We start from the raw sequence: 13,852 nt of genomic DNA, 5'->3' as shown, positions 1-13,852 counted from the left end.
CTGGGAAGCCTCTGGGGCATTAGGTGAACTTCATGTGGCCCGTTGATGGTGTTGGAACAGGAGTGAGAAGTGTTGATGAATGCCCATAGTAGTTCCCTAAATTAGCTGATCACCAGAAGCACTGAGGGAATAATGAAAAATATAGATTCTAGGGCCCTCCTGCCAGAGATTCTAGTTAGGTCAGTCTGGTGGGGGCCAGGGGTGGTGGGTGAATTCTAAATTTTTCAAAAGCTGTAAGAATTTCATCAAAATGTCTGAATTGTCCTTTCTGTCTTCTTTTGTATGTGGATGTGTATGTGTGAGAGGCCAAATTATGCTTCCAGACATGTCTGGATCTGGGGGCTTCAATGATTCAATCAGAACTCAGTTTCTGGCCATTTTTTGGCTTAGTTTTCACTGTGTTAGCATTGATCTTAGGCAAGATTTCTCTTAAGTGGCAATCAACACCCCCAGGTCTACATTCTTCTAGTTTTTGGTAAGGAAAAAAAGACTCTCTTTTTCAATAGGCCCGAAGACCCAGAGTTGAGTCTCACTTGTTCTGATTGGCCCATACTTGAACCAATCGCTATGACCAGGAGCAGGTACTGCTCTCATGACCAGGTTTGAGTCAAATGTCCATCCTTCTGCAGCCAGAGGTGGAGTCAAAAACCATCAACTGAGAGTGGTAGAGGGTTTGCACAAGGAAGTTCAGGGCACTGAGTAAAGAAACAAGAGGTGTCAACTATAGAGCAGTGTTGGATGGCCCAACGGGTCCTAAAGAAGGCAGTAATTAACATATATTTAAACCAACAGTTATAGGACTAGGAACTACTACATATAAATAATAAACCGATTAACCGATTTTGGGTGGGGCATGATGCCTTCCCACACTCCCTCCCCACACTAACTTTCTTGTATTGCAGATCAAGTCAGACTCATATGACTAAAATTTACCTATAATTGAGGCTGAAGTAAAACAGAAGAAACGACAACAAAAGCAACAACCAAAACCAAAAAGAAAAACCAAAAACCAACACTACTTTTTTTAGGTCACCAGTGTATCAGGGGACTAGGACTCGTGTAATTGTCAAAAAGGCAGTGGAATTGAAAGGTTATGATGTAGCAAGTTTCAACTGCTTCTGTGTGATAGGCCAGGCATATTTTATTTTATTTATTTAAAAAAATTTTTTTTCTTTAATTTTAATTTTGGCTGCGTTGGGTCTTCGTTGCCACACACAGTCTTTTTCTAGTTGCGGCGAGCAGGAACTACTTTTCATTGCAGTGTGCGGACTTCTCATTGAGGGCTTCTCTTGTTGCGGAGCACAGACCCTAGGTGCGCGGGCTTCAGTAGTTGTGGCACATGGGCTTAGTTGCTCCATGGCATGTGGGATCTTCCCAGACCTAGGATTGAACCCGTGTCCCCTGCAACGGCAGGAGGATTCTTAACCACTGCACCACCAGGGAAGTCCCCAGGCATATTTTAGCTGTGCTGAAGCACTGGGTGAGTCTTGAAGATGTGAGAAGATAAGAGGTTTTCAGCAAGGTATAGGATTTCTCTGTTACAGGTTTCCAGTACTGATTATCATTTTCTTATCTTTGACACCTTTATCTTTAACACAGTCTTTTAAATGGATCTTAAAACGGGAAGGGAGAAGTTCTAAAAACAGATTAATAAAATGATGACTTTAAATCACATAATATAAAAATATTCATTTACATTTAATAAGCTTTAAAAATATATCTTTAGGATCTTTTCATGTGATCTTGAAGAGAGGCTATGAAAATTGTTTAAAATCCTTCCAATTTTACCACCTTATTTCTGGAAATAAGATAGTAAAATAGATGTTAAAAAATTATGGCTAATACACATGGTAATAATTTTATTTAATTATAATTATTTAAAGCAGGCTTCATTTTCAATTCCAGTTGAGGTTTCAAAATAATAAAGTTCCTTAATATATTAACAGTACTATATCAATATATATCCCGTGTAAAATTATTTCCTTAGAAGTGAGATAAACTATATCATTAATGGCATTTAATGAACTTTCATGTTATAATTGAATTGATATTTCTATTCTACAGTTGAGGGATAGAGTCCCATAAATAATAACTTAATATTTAAGTTACACACTTCCCATGGGATGGATGAATAAAAGTATCGATAGATATAGATACAGTATAGATATAAATTTATATACACACATCTTATGTTATATCCATATACACAAACGTTTCATGTTGTATTATAGCTTGGTAAATGTATTCATACATAACCTCTTTTACCCTGAACACTAAAATGTTTTAGCTGATTTGGGGCTCTCATTATCTATAAAGTTTCACAATAGAAAAAGAAAACAGGCTTAATTGTTTTATGGGAGAAATCTTAGAAAACATTTTTTAGCCCTTTTTATTTTACCTTTTCACAATGTTCCTTTATAGGCTCTGCTTCTCTAGCTGTATGCCAGTTACGCTTTATTTTGCATAGGTCAGTCATAAGAGAGAAAGAAACAAAGCCATATAGACAATCCAGAAATTCCATGATAGATACCATGATCTGTGTTTTGTTTCTAGGGAGTATATTGCCCTCTCTTTGACACCAACCCCAGTCCATTTACTTTTGCTGTAATTTGCAATGAGGTGCTCTTTTCTAGTTGATATTTAGAAGCTGTACACCTCTCCCTGCCTCCTCAAGATTGAGCTAATACTTCCTTGGGGCGCAGTGCTTAAGAATCCGCCAGCCAGTGCAGGGGGCACGGGTTCGATCCCTGGTCTGGGAAGATCCCACATGACGCAGAGCAACTAAGCCCATGTGCCACAACTACTGAGCCTGCGCTCTAGATCCCGCGAGCCACAACTGCTGAGCCCGCGTGCCACAACTACTGAATTCCGCGTGCCTAGAGCCTGTGCTTCACAACAAGAGAAGCCACCGCAGTGAGAAGCCCACGCACCACAACAAAGAGTAGCCCCCGCTCGCCGCAACTAGAGAAAGCCCGTGTGCAGCAACAAAGACCAAAGCAGCCAATAAATAAATAAATGTTCCTTTAAAAAAAAAAAAGGTCGAGCCAGAGCTAGAGAAGAGGAAACATGTCACTCTCGCTTATTACACCAGTAAACACTGAACCCAGAGCTGCTACTAAGTCGATGTCTTTATTAGAGCGAGAAAGGTGATGAACACTTCTGCACAGTGTGGTCAAACATGTCTGAAAGGCAACCAGGTCAATGAAAGAAGTGTGATGTTGCCACAACAGTGAACTTGTGAAAGGTGAGCTGCTTTCTGCCCAGTGTCATGCACTTAGAGGACAAAGCCACACCTGTCGCCCTGGGAGATACAATAGCTCTGCAGCACTGACAGCAGGACAGGGAGCCCGTGTAGATTGCAGCAATTGATAGAGAAAACGGCTGGGAAAACAAGGGGAAATCTGCCAGGGCTCACCCGCTTCTCCATGCTTGCTATAATTCAGTTAACTTACAAACACATGTATTAAGCTTTACCATGAAAAAAAAATATCTAGGAAATGTACACAGCGGTATAGGAAAATACAGGATTAGCCCAGAGTTTTCGAAGTGCTGAAATAAAAACAGTGGGAAGCAGTTTTCAGATTTATTTCACTCTTCCTGCTGTGTTCAGCAGTTTTCCTTTCTATTTTCTTGATGTAATATACCGAGAAAAACAAACTCAACCAACCAAAGGGAGCTGCTGACTGTTGCTGACCAGAAAAATAAAACGAATCCCTCCGAATGTTTTCCTGCTATTTTTGTGGATGGAAGTGGGGGTGAAAAGTTTTATTTCCTGATAGGTGGTACTATGGGTAACTTGGTAATAGACATCACTGAGGAATTCAAATGAAAACCGAAGTGTCTCGGTCCAAATTGAAAGAGCTCCCCAGCACGATTACAGAGTAAGAAAACATTGTCATATTTATGCAGTAGTGCTTTCTTCTGGGCAGGGAAGTTGACCTTGTATGCTCTATCCTCATTTTCCTGTACTAAGATTTGCTTCTGTTTTGCTTTATCTGATTTTTTTTCTTTCAGCCTGTTCCTGTAAGCTGTCCTTCCTTCCTTCCTTTTTTCCCCTACCTTCTCTGACCGAGTTTTCCTCAGCGTTTTTTGGTCATCCTTTGAGCCATTTCTTATTCACAGGGTAGGGAATTCAACATTTTCTTTTCAAAATGGGTCATATTTTTCATGGGAATTTAAAACTCATTGCGTAATAGTCTCACCTTAGGGTTGGAAGCGTTTTATTACCATTTTTCATCACCTGCCTCTAGGACCTTGGTTTTCCAATTATAATTAGCAATCATTGATGCTGATGTTAGCTTTAGCTCTTCCTTAATAGCCTTTGTGGAACTTCTCTGAACTCAAAGGAGCAGCAACTGTTAGAAGAACCATCATGTAGATGGTGTCATCAACTAGCATTTTAAATATTTTGAGAGTGTTGGCAAGCTACATCCAAGAGCTATGATCATTCATTGCCTTGGCCTAGTTTCTCTCAGTTCTTTGGATTGGAATTTACCTCCACAGAAATTATCACTTTTTATTTTAAACAACTTTACTGAAGTATAATATATATGCCATGAAATTTACCCATTTTAAGTGTATAATTCACTGATTTTTAGTAAATTTACGGAGCTGTATGACCCCTCATGCCAACTACAGACACTCCCACCATCAGCCCCTAGCAACCACTAGTCTGTTTTCTATCTCTAGTGATTTGCCTTTCTGGACATTTCACATAAATGGAATCATACAAATGTAGTCCTTTACTTACTTCTTTCTGACTTCTTTCATTTAGCACAGTGATTCTGAATCCATGACAGATTGTGTCAGGAGTGCCTTCTTTTTATTGTTGAGGTATTCCACTGTATGGATATAGTACATTTTGATTATCCATTCACCAGTTGATTAACAATTGGGTTGTTTGTATTTGGGGGTATCATGAATAATGCTACTGTAAATGAGCATTCATATACAAGACTTTATGTGGCATATGTCTTCATTTCTCTTGGGTAGATAACTAGGAGTTGAATTGTTGGTTCATATGTTAAGTTTATGTGTGTTTACCTTTTTAAGAAACTACCAAACCATTTTCCAAAGTGATTGTACCATGGTACATTCTCACCAGCAATGTATGAGAGTTCCAGTTTCTCTATACCTTCACAATTTAGTACTTTCTGCCTTGATTATAACCAATCTAGCAGATGTGAAGCAGTATCTCATTGTGGTTTAATTTACATTTCTCTAGTGACTAATGATGTTGAGCCTCTCTTCATGGGCTTATTAGACATTCATGTGTTTTCACTGGTAAAATGTCTATTCAAATCCTTTGTCCACTTTTTTTTAGATTTAATTTTAAATGTTCTTCATATACTCTGGATACAAGTCCTTTATGAGCTTAATGATTTGCCATTTTTTCTCCCAGTATGTGAGTTGTCTTCTCATTTTCTTAATGATGTCTTTTGAAGCACAAAAGTTTTTAACTTTAATGAAGTCTAATTTTTAAATACACATTTAGGTCATGTTTTTAGCATTGTATGTATGAGTTCTTTGCCTAGCCCACGGCCACAACTCTTTTCTCCTATGTTTTCTTCTAGACGTTTTATAGTTTTAGCTCTGTGATTAATTTTGTATCGACTTTTGTATGTGGTAATTTCATTACTTTTAAAGACAGATTAATTTATACCATCCTGCTCATTCCCACAAGTTTACCTGAAGATATCTTTGAGAAAGTTCTGAAGGCAAGTAGAAGGGGATAGTTTTTTTTTTGTTTTGTTTTGTTTTGTTTTATCTGACCTGATCTCAAACTACACCACCTTTTGGTTAGTATTTAAATTTCCTTTTTGAAATATCTGCCTGTTAATAGCTCATATTTTTCTTTGAGAGGACATTAAATTCCAGAGAGCTCCAGAACCTAACTGAAGCTTGCGAATAACTTAAAGACTGAGCAAAATAATCTTTTGTGTTACTGTCCTAACAATGAATATTCTAGTAAATTGTCAACAAGAAACTGATGACCATCACATGAGAGTTTAACATCAAAGTTATCCCATCTGAACCCATTGTTATGCCCCCTTAATGTCCTCTTTTGTTTAGACAAAATATAACATTTAGTTATTCAGGAAAACATGATAACACACTGATAGAAAAAGTTCAAAAAATCTTAATTTAAAAAATACAAGAAGTATGTGTTTGTTGAGAATCATACATCAGTGCTTTGTGGCTCAACAAAATGTGTCCACTTACGACAGGTCGTTTTTAGAAATGAGGTTTAAAATCTCATCAAATACAACAACAGCATCTCAGCATCTCCGTGTCAATGAAATGAAAGCTTTTCTGAAAACGACATGGCCTTCTTTTAGAACTCTGGAATCCTAAACTACCAGACATTTCAGGAACTATTTTGGCTGAAAATGATAGGAGAGATTTTTCTTTTTCATAATTTCTATTACAGTGGAAATGGTTTTTGTATTTCTAACAGTTTGACAAGAGCTAATTACAATGCGCTCATCTGTTTTGTGGACTAATTTGAGCCATCGGGCATCAACACCATAGACATGCAGCAGCATTGCAAATGATACGCATGCTTCCCTTGCTCCAAGAATTTGTACTTGCTATAAAAGAAAACAGATTTGGACAGCCCTGAAAAAGTTGAGTTTGGTTTGAAGACAACATTTCAGAATTACATTAGAGCTGGCCTACAAGTGAACTAAAAATACCTGCTCATCTCAGTGGTCTTGGCCCAGGGCCTTTCCTTTTACTGTAAAAGTCAGGCTGTTTGAACAGTTGGAGTGCGGCTTGCTTGCTGTCTAAACTAGTGTTCTCTGATAACTTCTGTTACCATTGAAACACAAGCCCTGTTGCATTGAAGAGAATGTTTAGAGGTGTGGAAAATAGCCAAGAGAAATGTATACTTAGTGTTCAAACCTCTAGGCTTCCCGTGTGGTAACTAGACCACTTAGATCTGTTAAGAAAGACATTCATCAGTAAACATTACACAGCAAGGGTAAAAGATGGAATGGAGTAAAGGAGGCTGTTAAAATCAGCCTAAGATGATTATTTGAATTGCAAAGAGAAATGTTCAGACATAGCTAGAGCTGCTAAACATAACTCTTGAAGTTTTTCCAGAACAGAGGGATTGGGGAGAATGAGACCAGTGAAGGAGAAAATTAGAAAATTATAAGACAGAATGGGAGATGAAGTTTCAGAAACTGGTAAGATCACTGAAATATATGATATTATTAGGTCTTAAATCTATTTAAGAGGGTGAAAATTTAGAAATGCACTTTCTGACTTTGGCTCTGTGATCTTAAGATTGAAAGGAAGATATTAAATCTGGATAAAGAATAACCTGCAGTAACAGCTAGGTTATGTCAGGAGAGATTAAAAAGAAAGATCAGAAATCAGTAGCACAGGAAAGATAATCACATAAGTTGGATAAGTCTGGGGGAGATAATTTGAATGGAAATGAATCAGAATATGGTACCAAACATCCCCAAACTTGGCAGAGTACAGCCCTCTGCATACCAGCTACTGGATGATTATTGATCTGTTTCTGTTCAGTGAGATAGAAGGAGGAGTATAGAGACCACAGGATTAATTCTTAGAGTAACTTGGATCGCAGACTTCACTAACATGTGTTTGGCTTGTTAGATAGCTGGGTATCCTATTTTCTGGCATGTCATATGGAACAGAGGGAATTTCCCCCCCATGAGCAACTGAAGTGCCAGCTGTTGCCCTAAATATTGTACCTGTTCATGATGGAGATAGCTTTAAAGCCAGATTTCAAGCTTAGGGAAAATTTTATATTTTGTACATCAGCAAACATTGGTATCAGATTTGTGTTTCTAGATACAGCATTTACACACACAAAGAGGGAAGTTGATCAAGAACCTACTTCATAAATAGTAATGATAGGGAATCCCTGGCAGTCCAGTGGTTAAGACTTCACTTTCCAATGCAGGGGGTGCGGGTTCGATCCCTGGTCAGGGAGCTAAGATCCCACATGCCTCGTGACCAAAAAAACCAAACATAAAACATAAGCAATATTGTAACAAATTCAATAAAGACTTTAAAAATGGTCCACATCAAAAACAAATCTTAAAAAAAAAGTAATGATAATAGATTAATTTCTTTAAAAATTTAAAAGATAACTATCTTTAATAAGCTTTAACAAACATTTACAGAACTTCCAAAGCCCTAGAAAATACATAAAAATGGCACACTTGTGTGACAATATCCCTAAATAAAATATCACAGTTAATCCAACAGTTTTATTAAATAATAGTTTAAAAACTTAAAAAACAGGAAGGGATATCAGAACATTCTATAATGACTTGAATATCATGGAGAAATATGCCTTTTTCATTGACACTGGAGAATAAACAAAAGCAAAACACAAACAAATTGAGAACCAACATTAAAATGCCCTTTTTTTTTTTAACTTAGAAAATAATTCAAGCGTGAAATATTCTTTACCTACACTAGTGAGATAGTCATGGGTCCCTCCAAAACCAGCTGGACTTTGGAGAAATGGGATTCTAGGAAAAGACAAGCTTCAGTGAGCTTAACAACCTTATTCACTCTTACATGTTTTTTGATGTAGTCCTTAAGTATTTTTTTAAGAGCAATTGTTACTTCAGACCAGCAACCTCCTCATGGACCAAATAATACCAGTTCACCAATTCCTCTTAATTGTTGGTATTTGGCCACTTAAAACAATAAATATGTGTTGATCTGTAACCTGCAAGAAGGACTTTGTGTGCAGCCTTTTTTGAATGAGCAGAACTTCTGTGAATGATGAAACTATTAAAATTAAAAACATAACTGTGCTTGGTTCCATGGTAGGCATTACAAACTACTAGGTAAAGTACTAGTTTCTAATGAAAGAGGCCTCAGAGAATCAGCATTCTCTGGGCATCTATAAGCATTTGTCACTTTCATTCTACATCCAAACTTTTACTAACAAGAAACTCACAACATTGCAGGGATTGCTTATCAGTTATTCATGTGTAGTTGATGCGATGCTGTAGTTGGACACACTCTGGGCTTTACATTTTGGAGTTGTCAGTGTTCTCAAAGCAAAGCCAGAGCCTTTCATCTCTGACTTTGATAAAAATGACACCAAATAGTGGTACAACTTGTAAGCTGAAAATGAAAAAAAATCTAAATAAATAAATAATTTCCCAAGCCTTCTGGCTTGAAGGTTCTATTGATATAATATCTCCATCAAGGAGAGTAGGGTGCATTATGCTATGATTAGTTGATAGCACCATCTTTGAGGTTGTTTTGGTCCATTTTGTTGTGGAGATTCTTCAGTAGGTATTTCTGTGAGTCATTTGTAAGACAGCTTCAAATGAGTCCTATCTAGTTGTCATGCTTGCTTCTTTAATAGATGAAGTCAAGCTATGCTTTTCAAAAAGGCCTGGATGTTCTAAGATGGTAGACTTTAAGGTTCAGGTAACAATTTCAAAAACCCTGTGTACGGTTTCACAAAGTAAAGAATCAGAACTTCCTGGTGTGTATTTATAAGTGGTCTACGTAAATCTGAACAAACAATGATTTTTTTAACACCTTCAGTAAATATATGAACTAAGTTATAGTATATGCATTCAATTCAAAGCTTTGCCAATAAATCAACCAATTTATCATTTTTTTTCTACTCCTAACCATATACCTCATTCTGTCACCAGAACAACAGAGATAGATGTTTCTCTTAACATATTTTGCATTTTGCCTAATCAATATAAGTGATCATTTGGTAGAGAGTACACTTTGACTTTTTTGCTCTAAACACATAAAACACACACACACAGCACAGGTCTCTTCAGTCTGGTATTTGGTTGTAACTACTCAAAAAGAAAGCAATAGAGGGAATCATCTCAGTTCTCATTCTGATTGAGAGAGGGAGAAAAGCCACTGTATATAAGCATGCATATAAGCATGATAAAGTTCTCTGGGTCATTTCAGCAAGACCATAGGAAACAGCTAAACAAGGTGGGGCAATCCAGCAGGTCTAAGGTTGTGACCAATTCCTTACCACTGTCTATTTTAGAAAATTGTCCAAACAAAGCAAAGCCTCTCTTCAAGAGAGTAACGTGTCATACTTTAAAACCACCTTAAAAAGGCTATTGTTAGGCTGGGAATTAATCGGGTTCACATTGCCTATCTTCTCTCTCCTGTTCACGTAGGTGGTACCAAAAGCTCTAGTGGAATCAACCAGAAATAAAGACCTTAGAACAGGTGGTGACACCATCTGGCTATTTAAATCAAGGCAAAACCACCCCCTTCCCAGAAGATGAAGTTCTGAAGTCCCTGATGATGCATGGAGCCTAACTTAATCCAAGGGAGAGTAAGTGGGCAGAATGGGTTCACCTCCAGCTCTTCTTTAGACATATATTTAAGAAATATTGAGTGTTAATGGGGAGAAAGAATCTAGTGCAAATACATATGAGTGAGTGCAATTTTTTTTCTCTGCTACTCTCATGCCATCATCTAGGAAATATATCTAGCCTTCTGTGCACATTTGTATATGTATGTACCTACTGTTTCTTCTTTTCTAAGTTAGTTGTGGAATATCCTAGTGTCTATGTGAGAATTGACAATGTTTCTCAAAGAGGAGTACTGTTAGCATGTGGGACAGGGAGATTTTTCACTGGGTGGAACTGTTCCACATATTTCAGGGTGTTTCACACCCATGCCCCGCCCAATAAATGCTGGTATCACCCGTTTCCCAACTGAGTCATTGTGATAACTAAAAACATCGCCACATGTTTCCAGATGCACCCTCGGGGAGGGAAGTGACAGCACAGCACCCAGATGTTTGAAAGTTGACCCTCTTCCCTTACTCCCCTTCTTTCTTTCCTTGTGCCAAAAAGGATCTAAGGAGGCAGTTGATGGGATTGATTCGCAAACAGTGCTTTCATTTGCTTCTTACTGTTCTCTCCAATCATGTTTTTAATTCAGGAATTTTTTAACCTGGATGATGGCTTTTTCAAAAAAAGAAAAGACACATATTTTAGGTTCCACTAGCTTTCTTCTTTAGGGCCAGTCTTTTTTTTAAAATTTATTTATTTATGGCTGTGTTGGGTCTTCGTTTCTGTGCGAGGGCTTTCTCTAATTGCAGCAAGCGGGGGCCACTTCCATCGCGGTGCGCGGGCCTCTCACTATCGCGGCCTCTCGTTGCGGAGCACAGGCTCCAGACGCGCAGGCTCAGTAATTGTGGCTCACGGGCCTAGTTGCTCCGCGGCATATGGGATCTTCCCAGACCAGGGCTTGAACCCGCATCCCCTGCATTGGCAGGCAGATTCTCAACCACTGCGCCACAAGGGAAGCCCTAGGGCCAGTCTTAATGGTAGAGGTAAAATAGTTTCCTTTTAGGGATTAATTACCATAACCAGTTTTTATATGTTGCTAGGCCCCTTAAAAGTTTTTTTTTTAAGCATTGCTTAATTCCTCAAAAGGCAAACACTATGTATTTATTATCTTTCTAATTTGAGGCCTCTCTCACATCAGTGAATATTCTCACATCAAATGCTGTTAGCATAAGCATGTACTTACTTTTGTTATATTTCCTCATTTTATTTCATCTGATATAGACATTTTTGAATGATGAAACAAACAGGTAAACAGAGGGTGAAGGTTGGGTGAAAAATGGGTTAATACTGTGAAGGCCGTAAATGTGTTCAGTTTAAGAAAAAAAAATGAATTGAAATTAGGGAGGAAAGGGATTTTCTAAAAGAGCCGTGAAATAATTAATTGTTTTGTAGGAGATGGCCTTTCCATGTAGGCAGAGAATTTTTTCTTCACTTCTTTCTGAAGAGACAGTCAAATAGAGAATCTCATCTCTTAATTAGAAAGAAAAATACTCATCAAACACATCTCATCACTGGAGAGCTAATGATTCACAGCTGTTAGTCTGAAAGGGCAGGCTTTTTTCCTGAACAGTAGGAAGTGTTAATCATTTTGGATGAGATTTCTTTTTTAAAATATACTGTAGTTTGCAAAAGAATAGGATATTTCAATATTCCAACTTAAATGATTTTTCTGAAGTGCGCTCCCCCAGGGATACTGTCATGTGTCACACTGAATGATCATTGAATGCAGGCATCTTCCACTGCACTTCAATGAGAGCATCAATTGATGGGATGATCTGGATGGCCCAGTCCCTGCCTGGGACTCTTAAAACCCCAGGCTCAAAGAAAGAAAATTCAGGTACATCTTGCACCTCCTAAGAAATGGTATTGCTATAAAATCTTAATATTTTTAATCATTCACTCTACTTTATATAATTTGCCGTGTTTAAATGGAAGTGAAAAGCCCAAGCCCACCTTCATTAGCTTCTGAGTAGAAAAGGTCTTTTTGTTTGTTTAATCTTCATGTGAAAAAGTAAGGCTTCTTTTGCTTGTAAAATGTAATTGGCTCAATTATTTTCCAGTCTTTGCCTTTACAGCCACCTTGCTAACCTCTTCTAAACATTTTGGACAGAAGAAAACCCCATTTCATAGAAACCATGTGAATAGCTAACTTTGATTATTCAGAGCCATGCAAGAGAGTGAGGAAAAGGAAGAATGAAATTGTCTCTACAAACCTCATTTTGACCATTAGTGTTTTACCTCTTTGACATGCCAAACCTTTACCAGAGCACCTAAAAAGTGGTATTCCATTTAGTGGTTATCCCAGAGCAAGAGGAAGAGGAAGAAGTAGAGATAGAAAAAAATCTACAAGTTGAATAATCAGTCCCTAAATAATTGAGACCTTCAGAGCATCAACATTCAGTATAAAATCCTTTACCTTAGAGACAGTGGAGCATTGTGGGAAAAGCACACTGGATTGGGAGTTAGCTGACTTTGCCACTCAGTAAAGGATGTCCTTAGACAAGTTTAACCTCCTGAGCCTCAGTTTCCTGATTCATAAAATGAAGATAGTCTCAGCCTTCCCAGTCTTCCTTGCAGGACTTTCCCCCTAAAGTTCATTTTATGCAATGTGATATAAGATACTTATTAGGAAAAATTATGTCATTTACCTTTCAGTAAATTATAGATTTTCAAAATAACCATTCTGAATACTTATGATTAAAATGTAGGTTGCTCTTCTTTTGACAAAATTCAACACCCATTTATGATAAAAACCCTCCAGAAAGTAGGCATAGAGGGAACTTACCTCAACATAATAAAGGCCATATATGACAAACCCACAGCCAACATCATTCTCAATGGTAAAAAACTGAAACCATTTCCACTAAGATCAGGACCAACACAAGGTTGCCCACTCTCACCACTGTTATTCAACATAGTTTTGGAAGTTTTAGCCACAACAATCAGAGAAGGAAAAGAAATAAAAGGAATCCAAATCGGAAAAGAAGAAGTAAAGCTGGCACTGTTTGCAGATGACATAATACTATACATAGAGAATCCTAAAGATGCTACCAGAAAACTACTAAAGCTAATCAATAAATCTGGTAAAGTAGCAGGATACAAAATTAATGCCCAGAAATCTCTTTCATTCCTATACACTAATGATGAAAAATCTGAAAGAGTAAGGAAACACTCCAATTTACCACGGCAACAAAAAGAATAAAATACCTAGGAATAAACCTACCTAGGGAGACAAAAGACCTGTATGCATAAAACTATAAGACACTGATGAAAGAAATTAAAGATGATACAAACAGATGGAGAGATATACCATGTTCCTGGATTGGAAGAATCAACATTATGAAAATGACTCTACTACCCAAAGCAATCTACAGATTCAATGCAATCCCTATCAAATTACCAATCGCATTTTTCACAGAACTAGAACAAAAAATTTCACAATTTATATGTAAACACAAAAGACCCCAAATAGCCAAAGCAGTCTTGAGAAAGAAAAACGG

At 37.5% G+C, this 13,852-nt stretch overlaps 1 protein-coding gene across 14 annotated transcripts in view; it reads left to right on the top strand.

Annotated features, from left to right (window-relative positions):
• MCTP1 (multiple C2 and transmembrane domain containing 1) overlaps nucleotides 1-13,852 on the top strand; it is a 560,962-nt gene that overhangs the window by 437,908 nt on the left and 109,202 nt on the right. Inside the window, exon 19 of one of the 14 annotated variants that reach the window (XM_057541270.1) lies at nucleotides 10,167-10,287. The exons of the other annotated variants lie outside the window; for them this stretch is intronic. Within the exon in view, the coding sequence (XP_057397253.1) occupies nucleotides 10,167-10,277 (111 nt within the window). The 3' untranslated portion in view covers nucleotides 10,278-10,287. Of the gene's footprint in view, nucleotides 1-10,166; nucleotides 10,288-13,852 lie in introns of those variants that run through there. 14 annotated transcript variants of the gene reach the window in all.

The sequence above is a fragment of the Balaenoptera acutorostrata genome, chromosome 2 (genome assembly GCF_949987535.1).
Source record: "Balaenoptera acutorostrata chromosome 2, mBalAcu1.1, whole genome shotgun sequence".
Lineage (NCBI taxonomy): Eukaryota > Metazoa > Chordata > Mammalia > Artiodactyla > Balaenopteridae > Balaenoptera > Balaenoptera acutorostrata.
This window is presented reverse-complemented; position numbering and strand designations above follow the sequence as displayed.